The sequence below is a fragment of the Charadrius vociferus genome, unplaced genomic scaffold (genome assembly GCF_000708025.1).
Source record: "Charadrius vociferus isolate BGI_N301 unplaced genomic scaffold, ASM70802v2 scaffold14, whole genome shotgun sequence".
In the NCBI taxonomy this organism is placed as follows: Eukaryota; Metazoa; Chordata; class Aves; order Charadriiformes; family Charadriidae; genus Charadrius; species Charadrius vociferus.
In genome coordinates this window covers 6,932,096-6,949,557 of record NW_009648876.1, presented here as the reverse complement: position 1 = coordinate 6,949,557, position 17,462 = coordinate 6,932,096, and the positions used below count along the sequence as shown (strand labels likewise).

The 17,462-nt window shown below is 40.0% G+C and overlaps 1 protein-coding gene across 1 annotated transcript in view; it reads left to right on the top strand.

Annotated features, from left to right (window-relative positions):
* The window catches only part of BAZ1A (bromodomain adjacent to zinc finger domain, 1A), a 65,790-nt gene extending 50,923 nt beyond the window's left edge, over positions 1 to 14,867 (top strand). The window contains exons 23-28 of the mRNA XM_009887010.1: positions 7,440 to 7,687; positions 7,802 to 8,028; positions 9,328 to 9,806; positions 10,922 to 11,067; positions 13,195 to 13,282; positions 13,831 to 14,867. Coding sequence (XP_009885312.1) covers positions 7,440 to 7,687; positions 7,802 to 8,028; positions 9,328 to 9,806; positions 10,922 to 11,067; positions 13,195 to 13,282; positions 13,831 to 14,021 — 1,379 coding nt within the window. The 3' untranslated portion in view covers positions 14,022 to 14,867. The remainder of the gene's footprint in view (positions 1 to 7,439; positions 7,688 to 7,801; positions 8,029 to 9,327; positions 9,807 to 10,921; positions 11,068 to 13,194; positions 13,283 to 13,830) is intronic.
* Positions 14,868 to 17,462: the final 2,595 nt, after the last annotated feature.

Genomic DNA, 17,462 nt, shown 5'->3' with positions numbered 1-17,462 from the left:
TCTGGATCACCTTGTTCAGCAATAAAAGAATATGTACAGTAAAATGTAGTAAAGATTTACATTGTGGACTTTCGGATCCTCAGGTTTTGCATTAATGCTGTAAAACTCAGAAATAAAAGGTTGCAAGAACAATCTAAACCAAAGCATCATCATAGCTTGACTTTAACATATATTCCTTCCTTGAATTCCTGTGACGAGCTCTAGGTGTGAGAGAGGGGATCCAAAGTGCATAAAGTCACTTTCTTTTCCAGTGATCCCTTAGGTCTGGATTTCTTAAGATCCTTCTGCAATTCAAAACTGGGGGTTCTGTCTTGGAGAAGTGTGTGAAGGTGGCTCATCTTCCCTGAGGTGGCTGTCTTGGCCAGGCTTCCCTTTGGGATGCTGCATCGAGGACGAGCTGCCCTGTGCTCGGCCATGCTGCTTTACATGCAGCATGGGTTACCTGCGCCGCATGTACCGGAGGTCCTCCAGAGCACCAACTGCTGCACGTCCTGTTAAACTGATACTCTCCTCTGATAATGACTGCATGCAAAATCCTTGGGCTCTGGCAGACTGTGCTGCAGAAGTTTGAGATGAAGATGCAGGTTTTGGTGTATTAACTGTGCCCTGTGGCACAGTTGACCTAAAAGTGTTTCTGCATCTCGGCTGCTCCCGCATGGAGTGTGGTGTCTGGATATCAGTTGCCACTGAAGATGTGTTTGAGCTAGATTTGTGCCAGAGGCTGACACACAGGCATGGGTTCCCTTCCACAAGCTTTCGTTATCAGTGTGATGACCTCTAGAAGGAGGAAATGAGGCAAATGACTAAGATGAAAGGGGAGAGCGCAGGAGGAGTTTAAACCGCAGCTGTTTAAAAGCTTTACTTGGCTGAGTCTTTGGTCAACTCAAGTATGTCTGCCCTTTCCAAGCCAGGCATGATACGGCTTATTTCCTGCTATACGACTACACTTACAACACGTGCATGGGACAGTTAACTGACAGTACACCGAGGGTCTGTCATATTTACTCCTCATGTGCAGGTTGTAAAGATGTTGTGCAGTATACGCCTACATTTCCAAACTCTCTCTGAGAGTATTTTGGCAACAGGATCTTGCTGACAGTGGTAAGTTTACCACAGTTTGCCCTTAAGGGGGAAAAACATGGCTTTTCGTAGGTTATGGCCATAAATCGGGTATCCTGAGCTAGAAGAAAGGACTAAAAGAAGAAAAGTGTCCCTGAAGTACTGGAGATAAAGTTTTTCAGCAATCCTTCTGTGTTGTTCCCCCCCCTCCAAGGTCCCAGCTCTGCCATAATCTAATGACGGTTCATGTTTTTGCCTGACCTGTTGAATGATGGTGGGGTTTCTTGTTTGTTTTTTAACTTGGGAAACCTGTTTTCCTTTAGATCACACAGTACTGTGACAAAGAGAGTATATAGGGAAAGCAATCTTATGTGATTTGCATGTCTTAAATCTGATATGTTTGTTTACCATACTGTGCCTGTGCATCTCTTCTGCTCTGAAAAATTGTACCGCTGTAAGATTACAGTAATGTATAGAATAACCTACATAGCTGAGGGAGAAGGAAGGATCCCAGGTCTCCTCTGCTCTGGCTTACTGCCCTAGCCATTAAGCGACAGTGTCAGATTCCCTCTTCCTTGCTTTACCTTTGGTGCCAAGCCTCTCATGTTTTCGGGTGCGTAATGGGCTGCTTTTAGCAAGAGGTGAGTCTGAATGAAGGCAAGATTTTATTTCTGTCACTAGAGAGCTCTTGGAGGAGCCATGGCTTTGAGTGGCTCTGTAGTAAAGAAAGCTTAAAACACACATCTATTCGCTGCTGAATTTTGTGACCCCTCGGCAGTTAGTTAGACGAAAGGTGCTCTGACTTGAACTTCTTGACATGACCAGAAGGCGCAATTGCAAAGCGTCAAAGAAAACCTGTGTGTTTGAGAGGCATCTGGCAAACTTCGGCACTTTAGAAGTCAAGCAGCAGTTCTGGATGCAAGCCCTTTCTGCATATAGCTCTTCAGTGTTTCAGACCTTTTAAAAGAAACAAGAGTGTAAAATTTGCATAATCTTACATTCAGCTTAAGCTCCCCAGTTGGAAACAATATCTTTGCGTGCTACCACAGCAAGTTCTGTTTCTTAGTTTGCAACTTACATACATGTAACAGGCAAAGAAAAGTTCTCTACTGAGCTTGACAAGGAGGTGCTAGTAGTGTTACTAAACCTTTTATTAAAAAGTGGACATTGCTGCTTGCTCGGGGACTGAACTTGTGCTCAGAGCTGGGACGTCTTCTTCCATCGACCCCTCTAGGAAGTGGCCAACAGTACTCTGAAGGTACTTTAGCTTTTAGTTTGCAACCACTGGGTTTTGGTTGGTGGGATTCTTGTTTTTGTTTGTTAGTTCTTACATAGATCACTGTGTCTGTACACTCATTTTTTTCTGACAGGAGTTTTTTTTATAGTTGTTCCAACTATTTAATGGAACCATCCCCTAGACAAAATGCCTGCATATCTGTTTCCAGTGTTACATCTTACAAACCCTGCTTGTTAGGCTGATATAATTATCACTGAAGTAAAAGCATTGGAAGTGAAGCAAGTGCTAGGAGTTCTGTTCTGGTAGCAGTACAGGGCAATGCTTTTGGTAAAAAGAATACCCCTGCATTTCTGCTTTAAACCAAACTGGACGTGCTTTGTCTTTGTCATTATTTCAGTTGTTGCCTTCATGGCAGAGTTCCCCCCCACCCCCACCCTTCACTGAGCTCTGTTCCTATTAAGGAATGGACCCATACTTAACAATTTTCAGTTTTCGCTCTCTTTACAGCTTCTAGTGCTAAAGACAGCACAGTGAAATTCACTGCAGTCACTGGCAAGTTTATCCCGGTGGCCTCCAGGGTGCAGAGCAGACAAAGGGACCCAGCACAGCAATGAAAGGACCAGCTGCTCCTCTCTGCTGTTTTTGTTCTGGGGCTCTATCAGGCTGCCAAGAGCCTCGCTGGTGATTCTGATAAGTTTAGAGTTGAGGTGCATACCAAATATTCAAGTGGAAGAGCAAGGAGAGGCTGACACAGAAGATAGCAGTGCAAAAGGAGATCTAGAAACCCCAGAAACAGCACCCTCTGCCTTGCAGAGCTGCTAGATGGCCACTTATCTTCTGTTGTCTGGCGATGAAATGTAACATGAGTTGAATTGTATGCGTTTCTTAATTATGAATTGTCTTTTAGAAATCCTTTTGTTACACATTACCAATGAAAATTTGGTTTCTTACTTCAGTCCAGCGCAAGGTACTGTCTGCAGAATCACAAAAAGGGGAGTGCAACTTGCAGTACATGTTTTTCCTGCAAAAATTATGAGTTAAGATGTAAAAAGCTTTTTTTTTAATAGCTGTTTGAGGGGAAACTCTGAAGTGCTACTTCTCAGATAAAATATATCTGAGGGGGACGAAATACAAGCCATTTTTATTGTGGATTTTGCTGCTTTTCCTTACATCTCAAAATACTTTGCAGTGAAGTATGTCTCATCGTTCCTATTACGTAGAAGTGGAAATTGAGGTATAAAACGATGAAGTGATTTGGTTGCCCTGGAGTTCCGTGAGGCAGCCACAAAAAAAAAAAAAAACAAACCCTGCCTGCTGCAGTAGTACAGGACTTCAGTCATTAAGCATCCTTCAGATTTCCATACGAAAGGTTGGATTCTAATTCATGGAAGCACCTTTGTGACTGATGCAGGGAACCATTTACCTCCTTTTTAACTTGTGCCATGTACTTATGGTACAAAAAACCAAAAAAATACGGCTTTTTTGCTTGTCTTTTGTTCCATTCCTTTCTTTCTAGATTTGATTATTTTTGTTTCCTCTATTCCCAAAGTTGTTTTCTTTTCTTCTTATAATTGTCCTCCTTACAATAGCGTCAGACATCTTCCAGCAGTGAACTGGGATAGGATTAGCATATATGCATGCTTTTTTCTCCTGCTTTCATTACTTCCCTGGGGAGTTTCGTGAGCAGAGGCAGTGAAGGTGGAACTGGTCTTTTTTTTTCTTTTTTTTTTTTTTTCTGATGAAGAATTTCTGTTTACTCTTCAGAGAAAGCAGTCAAAGAAGATACTTTGCATTTGAAGCAAACGACATTTAACTATGGCTCGCTCTTAAACCAGGACAGACTCTTACTTCCTGGGAGAGTAATTTTGTCATTTTAATACTCAAGAACACTCCTGCACAAAAATATCATAAGTGTGTCGTTTCACATGGACAGACGAGCTAATTCTCTTGGTCCTTGAAGACTGTGCCCATAAACTGGCTATATTTTTGCAATGTTAGGAGGTTTGTGGTAGCATAGACCAGGCAAGTCATTTGCTGACAGAGAAAGCTGTTCCTATAGGCATTTGTACCGGAGATAGACAGAAAGGTAACGGAGGGTAGAGTAGGTTTCAGAGCTTTCAGTTTAAGCCTCCTGTTTGTAGTGGGAGTCCACGTAAATCCTGGGATGTGCAACTCCTCCATGCACATGATTCTCTTGCACTTGCCTGCCTACCTTTTTCCACGTGCACGTGTTGGGAACCACTGTTCTGGTTACATTTTTAAACTACACAAGTATGGATTATAAAAATTAATTAAAAAATAATCCGCCATGCTTCAAAAAGGCATTTGAAATAACTTTATGAATTTAATGTTAGGTAATGCAGAAGATGATAAAAGGAACCACTGGGGGGCTAAAAAGAGGAAGAGAGTGGAAGACAAGACTAGTCAGAGAGATGGTAAATTTTAAATGTTACTTGTATTGCTAAGAATTAGAAAGAAGAATTTATCAAGTTTTCTTTTTTTTTTTTTAACAATTTTGTAGCCAGTTCCTTACATTAAGGCATTTATGGTATTGAAGCCAAAGGTTTAAACATGGGTAGCAAAATAAATACAGCTCAAAGATTTAAGGGGGGGTGGGGGGTTTTTTTTATATATATATATAATTTTTTTTTAAGTTTTCCACAACCAGAAATAAAGAACTGCCTTTCCTTTTTATCACTTTGGGATAGAAATCTGCATGTTCACATAATCCTTTCCCCCTTCCCCCCCTTCCTTTTAATGCCCCTGGTTTTTTGGTGGGGGTTTTGGGGTTATTTTTTGGTTTTGTTTTTTGTTGTTTTTTTTTTTTTAAATAAAACAACTTCGTAGCATTGTGCAACTGCATATCCTTTCTAGAAATAATAAAATGGAAAACCCTTCCCTGAACTCAATTAGCTATTGATAGATGAGTGCATAGATCTGTCAAACAACTTCATTTGCATTGTAGCAAGGCTTGGAGGGCTTAGCTGACAGAGGGGTATCCCACTGCGCAATGTAGAGCTGCTCAGACACAAAGGGAGAGGCCGTTTCTCTCTCTCCAGGTTAACAATATAAATGAGAAAGATGATGGATGGAAGAAAAAAGTGTTATTCTCATTTTACAAATTGGGAACTGAAACAGTGGGTGTAATTTGGCATGTTTCTTTTAGCAGTAGGACGTGCTGAAGCAGGTCGTGGTCAGTAATTTCTATCTCTATATTACCACTGCAGTTTTGCAGTGCAAATATTTGTCGTGTTGTGTGATGAACTATATTGGTGAACCAATGCAGGCTAAAAATAACCACCAAAAAAAGTAATAATGCTCAAGCTGCCATTGTCAGCAAAAGAAATGCTTGCCAAACACTATATACGCTCAAGATAAAGTGTCTTTGCCAGACTTATAGTAGAAATCGGCAGTGGAACTGAAGGAGGTCTCACATTCGAGTCTAGTGTCCTGACAAAGCGGTTTTAATTTTCTTCTTACGGAATTTTTAAAAATCCATTGAGAGATATACTGCAGTGCTGTGAAAAGGACCTTGTCCATTAGCCTTAGTAAGACTGAACTTGAGCTAAGAAACCTAAGGATGAAGTAATACGAAATTTTAGGAAGTCCTGATTTGTATTTGCAGTTCAGGACTGGCTATATCTTATTTATGAAGCTGTGTTGCCTGTTTATCCTCTGCCTTTGCCCATCACTTCTCTTGTGCTGCTTGCTGCTAATGCAAATGTATGCAAGATTAGGCAAATCCTGGCAGCCAGTTGATGAGAAGGTAGAAGAGCCTTGCTGGGAGAGCAATTAGTCTCATTTTTGTTCTTACATTGTATTTGTTATTAGATATTTTCTCTTCCTGTTCCTGAGGAAAAATCATTTGGCAGACAGGTGGATTGTAGGCCAGTCCTGTGACCAGTGCAGCAGGCGAGGTGGTGTTTTATACTGGAGTGCATCATTAATCAGCTAGAGATCACACAGTAATAACTGGACTATCACTTTTAGAAGGAAAATCTGTGGACATTTATACAATCACAAGTACTGCTATATTGTCTCTTCCTCTCCTTAAAACTTCTTGCTTTAAAATGCAAGAAATCGCTTTCAACATTCATAAAGAAATTCCCTTTCTGCTCAGCAGCAGCAGTGCAGGGTGTAATTTATACCTTCTTGTTTCTGTACCTCCTCAGACAGCCCATTTGCTTCTGTAATTCCCAGCTGCTCGTTCCTGTTCAGTACTGCCCCCCTCACTGTTCTGCGCCTGTATTTGTGTGGCTGCTTCAGTGGCCTGGATTGCAAACCAAAGCTATTTGAAAATACAATATAATTTCTCACCCTGCCCCCCTACCCCCCTTTATTTCTAACTTAATTAGGATCCCAGGTCTTACTTGGTTTGCCACTAGGTGTGTACCACAGATTCGCATGTTCTACCCTGCTTACGAAAGATCAAGAAAACAGTTCTGTTTCAACCAGACCAGTCACCCAGTTTGGTTATCCACGCAGATGTGCAGGTTCTTGTGAAGGCGGAGTGCAGGGCAGGGATAAATGCACTGAGGCGTGGGGAGAGCGCTGAAGGATTGTCTGCCAGTTTATGCCAGGGCAGGGGCAAATGTAGGTGAGAAGAGCCCTTTAAGCTGTGGTTTTGTGGTGGTTTTTTTGTGTTTTTTTTTTTTTTTTGCCAGTGAAGGTTCTGTTTAATGCCAGGTACTTTCTTTAAATGTAAATATTTTGGGATTTCAAAAGGTACATACAAGGGAGAGTAAATTGGGAGTGTGATTTTTTTTTATTATTTTTTTTTTTTTTAATCTTAAGTAATCTTCATTTATACTCTACAAATTGAAGCAAATTGTTAGGTTTCCAGGTTGACGTCTGAGTGAGACTTTTACGTCTTACTAATGTCCTACGTATGTGCAAGTTCTAAGTTGAATTGGTATTGAAGAGTAAAATCTTACAGCTTCAGTGGTGTGGAAACTAAGGAGAAAATATTCAAGTATTGAAGTGATAAGACAAAGGTTATAATATCCCAGTTTACTACTGCTATCTGCTTGAAAGTCAGAGCCTTATCTTATAGTCTAGAATAACCTGGATGTTTGAAAAAGAAGTTTGATCATTCTGCTTTTTCTTTTTTTTTTTTTTTTTTAATCCCCTTCTTTAACGGAAGATGCCAGTGATGGTGGACGATCCTATAAAACAGTTTTGGATCGCTGGAGAGAGTCACTTCTTTCTTCTACCAGCTTGTCCCAAGTCTTCCTTCATCTCTCTACGTTGGATCGAAGTGTCATCTGGTCAAAGTCCATCCTCAATGCTCGCTGTAAAGTGTGTCGAAAGAAAGGCGATGCAGAAAGCATGGTGCTGTGTGATGGCTGCGATCGAGGCTATCATACTTACTGTATCAGGCCCAAGCTGAAGGTATCTGAGGAAAAAGAAGTACTTCCTTTTCATACAAAGCTTGAGTAGTTCTTACGACGTCGTTGCATATTACTAATGCTTTTTTTTTTTTTTTTTTCTTCGTTCTGTTGCTAGGTCATTCCTGAAGGAGACTGGTTTTGTCCAGAGTGCCGACCAAAACAGCGCTCTAGACGCCTCTCCTCCAGACAGAGACCTTCTGTGGAAAGTGATGAAGAGACTGCTGAACAACTAGGAGAGGGGGAAGAAGAGGCAAACTATGATGAAATGGGACAAAGTGAGGAAGAACATTATGAAGAAGAGCAAGATGAGGAGGATGAATCTCAGGAAGAAGAAGAGATGAGGTAAATAGACATACATTAAAGTGATTTCCTACTGAAGTGTTGTCTTGATTATTAGATGGAGCAATTGTTCACATAAGCACGTCTTGAAAATCCAGTCTAAAAAAGATGTTTATTTAAAAAAAAAACTTTTTTTTTATTTAAAAAAATTTTTATTTATTTAAAAAAAAAAACTTTTTTTATTTTAAAAAAAAAAAAAGCTTGTTATGAATTTCACATTTGCTGATGGGTTTAATACTAACAAAAGTTAGGTCTACTGGACTTAAACTCACTTTTCAAGATGAAAATTCCAGCCTTGGATGTGTGGGTGAGAGTTGGTCATCAGAGCTGCAGTTCTGTACAACTACTGTTTGAATAAAAAGCAGAGAGTTTCAAAGAGTAACGATTTTCTGGAGAAAATCTGGCCTTGTTTTTGTCCAGTTTTGAATTTTGAGGGACTAGATGCGTACAGTAAGTATTGGAACATTAGGGAAGATAAGGTCATCTGTTGGAGGCTATGTGACATTAGGAGGACTTGAGGACTTCTGCAGTAGTTTTATTTTAAAACAAACAAACAAAAAAAACCAAACAACCAAACACTCCAGCACCACCCCCACCCCCCAAATTAAACAAACAAAAAACCCCCAAATTACTAAGTAATCCAATGTGATAATTTCCGTAAAGTGACAGATTTGATACACGTGCCGGGAGCATAAAAGTTGAAGGAAACTTTCCTGATCTCGGAGTATTTTTTGTCTTTTTCGTACAGTCTCGAATTGACCGAAGCAAGATTATCTTCACCTCTGATAGTCGGGATTCAATAGTTGGACAGAACTTGATCTCCTTAGGGAGTAAACTTGTTTCTGGGATCTTCCTTCTCTTCCGTAGTGGATCGAGAGTCTTGAGTATTAGTTATAAACCCAGGCTAGAGCATAACTTTTATACTTAGTGTTTTAGAACTGTAGTTTATTTATGCAGCTGATAATATTGTTCAAAAATCCTAGTAGTTACAGTTGCTGTGAGAAATAAGTGCCTTAAAAGAAATTGATAGGTGGTGCTCCAGTTAATGCATTCACCTTGCACAAGCTGCAAGGGTGATCAGAATTCTGAGCATTTCTCTAAACTACGTGCTCCTTGTAATATTTAATTAATAGACTTCAGAGCAGTATTTATGGTAATTGGATGACTGCATCAGCTTGAAAGCCAGCTGCTTATCAGTCCAACCTTGAATGTTTGGGTTTTTAAATGCTGAATTAGAAAACTGAGGGAAAAGAAAGTAATGGAATTTTGGGATAAATAAACAGAATTGTTCACTTCTTGTAGCCCATCAAAGCAAGGAAGACCCCAGGTCAAGTTTCCATTAAAAATGAGAGCAGCCAAACTCAACAACCCATTCTCAAGTCGGAACAGCCAGCGTCAGGCAAGATACGCTTCTCGGAGTCAGCAAAACACACCTAAGCAAATGGAATCTTCATCTAAAATTACCGGGTTAAGAAAGGTAAAATCAGCCCCTCCATCAGAGACAAAGCCTTCTTTAAGACTTAATAGCCGGACCACTCGTCAGAGCCAAAGTTCATTACAAGCAGATGTATTCGTGGAATTACTTGGTCCTCGAAGAAGACGAAGAGGAAGAAAGAGTGCTGATAACTCACTGGAAAACAGCCCTTCCAATTCTCTCGGATTTAGAATTGTTGATACCACAGACTCGAACGAACGGCTTAGGAAGTATCCAGTTTCTGCTTCAAAGCTTTCTCTTCCTGTTACTGAACCCAAGAGAAGAGGCAGGAAACGACAATCCACAGGTTAGAGAAATGTGTTTGTCCAGAATAAAGACCACATTCTGTTCCCTGCTAAAATATTTGTGTGGTAGAGCAACGAGACTAGAAGTGGTGGTTGAAAGCATTTTTACAACTTCCAACAAGACAGTTCCCTTTTTGCAGTGACAGAAGTGAACCTTAAAAAAAAAAAAATAATTCAGTCATCTAAAGAACAAATACCTTCTTTGCCAAGGACACTTATCATATCCATATTTGAAAGGTCATATTTGCATACAATATGGAGTAATGGCTAATAAGTGGATAGAAAATGTGAAAGAGATTTATGCCTTAACCCATGCAAATGTTTACTTAATAGCGCTTATGGTTTTGTTTTATTAAAGAGTTAAACAGTGAAGAACACAGAGGTAGACAAGGGAGTGAAATTAGGAATATATACGCACAACAGAAACTGCTACCAGGAGAAAAATCTCATCTATCTGGCTATAAGGGCTAACAGTGTCCTTCCTTGCTTGTTAAGCTAATACCAAGTATTGGATAGCAAGGAAATACTGGGAAAGCTACAATAACCTTTTAAAAACAAAAAGGACCTAGTGTGAGACTGAAGTGTGTAAAAGAGCTTACACTCCAGTGTGGCAGTCTTGTATTCTGCACCTTTTCTGTCCCCCACCATTGGGAGTTTCTGGGCTTATCCTCTAACCACCCTGCTGACTACTCTTGAAAGCAGATAAAACCACTCTGAATAGAGGTTTTGTGGAAGTAAAAGTTATGAGCAGGCGGCTTATTCTGTTTTTCTCTAATAGGGCTTTTCTTTAAGTGTTTAACAAATTGTTTTAAAATTGAAATCAGTGAAAAAATCCTTTCCAAAATTAATGCAATGAAGGAGAATGGAGGAACCCAGCTAAGTCCTGGTACTCAGCATTTTGTACAGCAAGGGAGACGTGTAGTGGTTAATAACAAGGCTATAGTATAGCTAATACCTGAAGCCAAACTACATGAGTTGTTCCCTGAAACTACAGTTTTAGTACCCAAGAATAATGGTGTTCCACTTTTTTCTTCTTTTTTTTTTTTAAATATTTTACTTGTCAGGGTTTTATTTTCATTTGGTGAGGTGTTGTTTGTTTGGTTGTTTTTTTTTCCAGAATCATCTCCTCAAACCTCACTGAACAGGAGAAGTTCAGGACGTCAAGGGGGAGTCCATGAACTCTCAGCTTTTGAACAACTCGTAGTGGAACTGGTGCGACACGATGACAGCTGGCCTTTCATGAAACTGGTTTCCAAAATCCAGGTAACTGATAGAACTGTAGTGGGAATGATAATGGTTGAGAATCCTGTTTGCTGCCAGTAAAACTTGGGATTTTATAGCATCCCCAAACAGGGGGATACAGCTAAGCAGTGGGATTCAGAACTCTCGCATTTCAACTCAAATATTTGGTGCCAGAAATAACTTTTTCAATTGACATGTTATTGGGAAAATTTTAAATATGCTTGCCATCAAGCGTTTAAAAATGTGAAATGCTTTGATTTGGAGAAAAAAAAAATCCAACTAGAGCACTGGGCTGCTAAAGGTAAGCTCATGGTTATTAATTAATTAGTTGAATTACCTTTGCATAAATTGAAGGTTATTTTGAGAACAGACCTGCAATAAAATAACAAGGTAGGAACAACTTCACTCTGATGTTAACTATAATGCGGTAAAAAGGTTCTTTCTTAACTTAGTTCAATTTCCCTCTTGTTTAGATTTTAAAACACTTGACGGTAAAGTAGGTATCCAAAGCAAGCACAGCTTTAGAGGTTTGTATTACAATAAAAGGTCCCGAAGCACGTCTGCTGCTCTGCAGGCTCCACTGGCTTGTTAGTTGTAAGGCACTGCTGGAACTGTCCTACCCTAACCGAGTGCCTGTCCTCTCCAAGCCCTCTGCACAGACATTCTTGTAGGATCTAGAGCTCAGTGTTCTAAGTGCTCTATTAAAATTAATAGTGATAGCTGTTAAGTGAAGACTTGAAATTCTAAGGAGTCACAGAGAGCTGGAAGGATTAAAGTTTGTGGACAAAAAGAATGATGTACAAATGTGAATGAAAGATGTAAGAGCAGAGGAGGAGGAGAGGAATTCTGAATGAAACGGAGACTACTGTCTGCATACTAGAGTACAGGAATTACACTGGAAAGTGCAAGAATCTGGTGAACGCAGGGAAGCTTCTTAAGGAGGGATGGAGAATTCAACTCAATTTGGATCCTGAAAAGAAACTGCTAGAATTCAGCGCAATCTGGTTTGCTTGAATCAATCACTAAGGGATAGTCTCTGTATAGTTCAGAAAGAAAAATCCATACCTGAGTGAGCCAAACTTTCTTCATCATGATAGAAATTTTGGTTTAAACTTTTTGCTGCCTTTAAGACAATGTGAAGAATACATTGAATGATCAGTGCACAGCAAGCCAGAAAGAGAAATTACCTTTCTTTTTTAGTACTTATGTAAGCACCACTCCTAAAGGGAAAGGAATGAAAAACGTGTCAATCTAATTCTGTTTCTCTACTAATTCTTTCTTTAGGTTCGTTTGCAGGTTGCATTTGATATGGTAAAGCTACAGGTTATAACCAAGAACTTGGTTTTAAAACATACATGATGATGCATGTGGGTATCTTTTCTTGAGGAAAAAAAAAAAAAAAAGGTCAAATTTGGATCAGATATCTTTTTCTTTCGCCCCCATGCCCTGCTTTGTGAGTGAGACACAGTCACCCAAAGCTTGGTGCTTACCTGGAATTCAAAATCTGTGATCCAGACAATCAGTGTCCTTCAAGGTTAGGCAATCCTTTGCCTAATCCTCCCTTACTTTTTTTATCACATAAACAGCCATTCAGAACCATGTTTGTCTCTGGTACTTGCATACTGTGTCCTGCTTGCTAGAAAAGGCTTCGCTATCTTCTCTTCAACACAACTAAGTGGAATCTCGGGATTTCACTTCTCTTGCAAGTGGAGTAAAAATGGTCATTACTCAGGATTAAGGAGCTTTTAATATTGTAATATGTCACAGGAAAATGAAAAGTTTTTTAAAATCTTGGAAATAATTCTTGCACTTGACAGATGGGAATAGCTGGAACACATAATGCTTATCTGCTTATGCAATTTTCATACAGTTGTTCACAGTGTACTTAGGATTACATTTATTCATTGAATTGCTGGCTCGTGTCTGTTGTGGTCTGATACTTTAATGATACAAAAATGGAAAAGCAGTACCTGAGAACTAATACTCAGTTCAGGAAATGGAGGTCGTTGCTTGGGACTCCTCTGTTTATTTAAAACCCAACCCAAAATCCTTTCTGCTAATGCAAGATTTGCTTAATTTTTTACACAGGTAGAATTTTAAGCTTTCATTTCTTTGTCTGTGAATCTTTTTTTTTTTTTTTTTTTAAAGGTACCGGACTACTATGATATCATCAAAAAACCTATTGCCTTAAATATAATCCGTGAAAAAGTGAATAAATGTGAATATAAGTTAGCATGTAAGTATTATTTATTGAAAGAAGTAATGAACCCTGGTCTCTCTTTAAAATAAATTCTTGTCCTGAAACAGAGCTGTGTCAGAGGATTAGAAAGCTGAAATAGTGTTTAGTTTGGGGGTTTGTGGTGGTTTTTGTTCTCTTTTTCTAAAAAGAGCATTTGCTAATATTTTATAGATAGGATTTGTTGAACGTAGTTCTTTTACTAACAAAATACATGATGTACAGATAGATAAGAAATAAGCAGCTGAGAAACTGCTGGTAATTTCTCAAGCCTTTGATGTCAGTGAGTGACACTGAAACATTTAGAAAATGTACTGTTGTTATGGCTTGACTTGTATTTGCTTTATTGATAATCAGAAATTTAAGAATGTTTACATGGCACTTCACTAATATAATGATAGAAACTTGACACATACGTAAAGACATTTTTGTGTTGCAACTCTGTGTAGGATCACTGTACTAATTCAGTGGTGTCATACTGCTTTATCATACTGCTCTGTGATGACTGGAGACACGCTAAATTAATTTATTTACGTTTTATTTACTAGCGGAATTCATTGAAGACATTGAGCTGATGTTTTCCAACTGCTTTGAATACAACCCTCGTAACACAAGCGAAGCAAAAGCTGGAACTAGACTTCAAGCTTTCTTCCACATTCAGGCTCAAAAGCTTGGACTTCCGATCACATCTGGTAATGTGGACCATGCCGCTCCTGTGGCAAAGAAGTCGCGAATCTAACCTCTGCCTTCCAAAGGATTTTTTGAGGGAATCTGTTATGTTCATTAAAATGAAATGTTAAATCACGCAGTCGTCATACCTGTATAAAGCAATAACAACTGTTTAACCACCTTGAAGTGTGGCCTGCACTATATTCTCAATGTAATATTAAGCACTCAGGAGAACGTAGGAAAGATTACCTTTGCTACAGTTTTATTCAGTGTCTAATAATTTTGATAGATGTACTGGGTACAGTACTGGTTTACAGAGGTTTTGTACATTTTTAATACATTCATGTGTCCAAATATCTTCCAGAAGTACTTTGTTTTTTCCTGCACCAAATGACCTTGTTTCATCCTCTAGATTTTGTAGGAGCTGTGGTATTGAGGGCTTTATCAACTCAAATAAAATCTTCTGCTGTAGCACAGTTGAAGAAACTGTGTATGTTTAAAACTTGTTTGAGCATATCTTCTCAACACTACACATGAATGAGTACAACTGCATATCTTTAAGTACTGTACCAGTGCTGGCTGGAGGTATTCAGTCTGAGTTTATAAGTAGATATTTATTTAGCATTCAAAGTAATTTGTGAATTTGTTTTGTATTTATAAAATTTGTACTTGGGGATTAAAAAAAAAAGGGGGGGGGGAGGGGAGAGAGTTCCATAACTTTTTAAATTCTTTTTTCTGGTCGTGGTTTGTTTTTTGGGTTTTTTTTTTTTTGTTTATTCCCCTCTAACTTGATGATCAATCAATAAATACCTTCCCGTGTCCCTGGCAGTTCTTCTAGCAATGAGTAAATTTACAGGACTGTACTATAAGTTTCTACGTACAACTTTGGAAGTGTACAAATAAAATGACACATTTTTCAAAGTATTTCGGGCTTCTGGCATTTCCTTTGAGTTATATTACTACACCATCTTCCCTGTTAACTTACTAGGACAAGTTGCTGGAGAGAACACAGCAGAATTTTGTTTCAACGTAAGTACTCCCAACCAGCATTTTGGGCAGCTGCAGCCAGTGTGATACCTGGTCTCCGAGTTATGCAAATGTGCATCAGTATTTAAGAACTATGTGTATAAGTTGTATGGTTCTTTAACTAGGAACTTTATTCTACCAGTGTAAAAACTCGTAGCTTTGTTTAGCTGACCAGCAGCTTCTTTTAAACTGTACTTACTATCCTTGATAGTTTTACTTCCAGTATTTATTAATGTAGATTTATTAAACTCTGTTTGAGTCAATAGCTTTAAAACCCTTTTAAAACTGGTTTTGCCCACCTGGAGTTATGCCATACTCTAAGAAAACAGCATGGAGCAGAACTTTGGGGGTAGGAGTGAAGAAGGTAGGAAAAACAAACACGAGGTTTGCTGCTGCAGCAACTTTTCTCTATGTTTGTGCTAGCTTCTGTTGTAGCATTAAGAGCTGTATATGCTACAGACCTGAACAGTTACTTGCTCTGTAGCTGTGGGTTTTCTTTGCTGCTGTAGTGCTTACCTTGCTGTAGAGGTGGCACGAATGGGCACTCCCTTGAACCTAGGGAACGGATGGCGATAGATAGGAGACGGTTTGAAGTGTTGGATTTTTGTGTTTTGTTGTGTTTGTAGGTTGGTTGTTTGGTTTTGTTGGGTTTTTTTAGTCTTAAGAATGAGAACAGTGTGGGATACTGTTTAGATATGTCTGTTAATACTTCAGTGTTTCTATGCAAGCTTTTCCTTCTTCAGAGCCGACACCTCTCTTCTGTCCAGATCAAAGATGCATTTCTTGCTCCCACCACAAAGAATGCTAGATACCATAAGGAATGTGAGCAGCAGAAGACTTCTTTGCGGGGTGTATGTTGTACTTGATATTCCTGCACCTGTCTCGTCCCCAGAGGATGTGAACATCCTGACTAGCAGGTTGCACGCACAGTTGTGCAAGTTCTTGTTCACATGAATATTCCCCATTGAATTAAATGTGAATACTTGCTGGTGGGTGGCAGCGTGAGCTGAACAAGTCCATCTGTGGCAGATGCAATTTAAATTGTTACTGTCCCTAACCTACTCCCAGCTGTTCATTCTTATTGCTCTTTCTCCAAGGTTATTTCCTTCAGTAGCTTCCCCTCAGCAACACAACTATAATTTTAAGTTTGGGTAGAGCAGGTGGGAACGGTTTAACCCAAATCTCTGCTTGTGATGGTGGTGTTTGCTCGTGCTATGAGTTAAGTTACCCATTTGTCAATAAGTTTGCAAGCTTGAGGCCTTAAACATGCTGAGGGGGAAAGTGCCCACTTCTCCTTTGAGCATCTGTACTTAAAATATTCATATATGCTGCGTGTGCAAGGCAGGTCTGGCTGTCCTTGGCTTTTCGTGGTGCTCACAGGGCATGAACCAAGCCCTCTATTCCAGGCAGCAGACTGCCCTGGTATTTTTCTTGCAGCTTGTTCAAACTTCAGCTATGCTTTTTTGAGTTACGTCAAGATGTCTTTTTATCGCTGTTTATTTCCCCTACCCATACCCCTTTGGAAAAGGGGGAATTGCTTCATATCTCCCCCCTCGTCTTAGGGGCTGAGACATTCATGTTCCTTGTCCATCTTTTCCCCCCAGACAAACCCATGTCTTCCTGCAAGCAGCCATCCCACATGCCATGGTAAGGGACGTGTTGTATCTGCAGGGGGCTCCAAGCCAAAGTTTGACGAAGGTGCAGGAATGGATAGGGTCAACGGCTTCACCTCAGATTCAGAGGCTCTGGCTAATCAGACTATACCAGACTCTGCAGGAAAACGGGCAGTAGGCTTCCTTCAGCTCCGAGTCCAGCGCCTGTCCTCCAAGCATGATTTTGACAAGATCCAGCAGTGAGAGTCTTTCCCTTCTTGGTACCTTTGATATATCTTAGCCCTGACAGGTACCCACAGACTGCTATACCAGCTCTTTTTCCTGCTGTGCAAATTCTGCCTCTCTTCCCTTCTCCCCCCCTTTCATTCATGACAGAGCTAAGATTTATTGAGTAACCAGCCACCCCAGGCAACTTCTTCTAATGCTTTTTGTACATAACTATTTCATAACTGTGGGGCTGGTTCCTTTGGAAGAATTTTCAGTGGTGCCTGGTGACAGGACAGGGGGCAGTGGGCACAAGCTGGAACACAGGAAATTCCATTTCAACATGAGGAAGAAACTCCTTTACTTTGAGGATGACGGAGCACTGGCACAGGCTGCCCAGAGAGGCTGTGGAGTCTTCTCCTCTGTAGATATTCAAAACCCGCCTGGATGCGTTCCTGTCCAACCTGCTCTAGGCGAACCTGCTTTGGCAGGGGGCATGGATGAGATGATCTCTGAAAGTGCCTTCCAACCCCCACCATTCTGTGAATTGGGCTCCAAACCAAAGTACTCTCTCTTGCAGGAAATCTCAGCGTTTCCTCAAAGCCAACTTGCTCTGCTCCTGGCCACCGCAGAGCGTCAAACATGCAGAATACAAATCTCTACAGTGG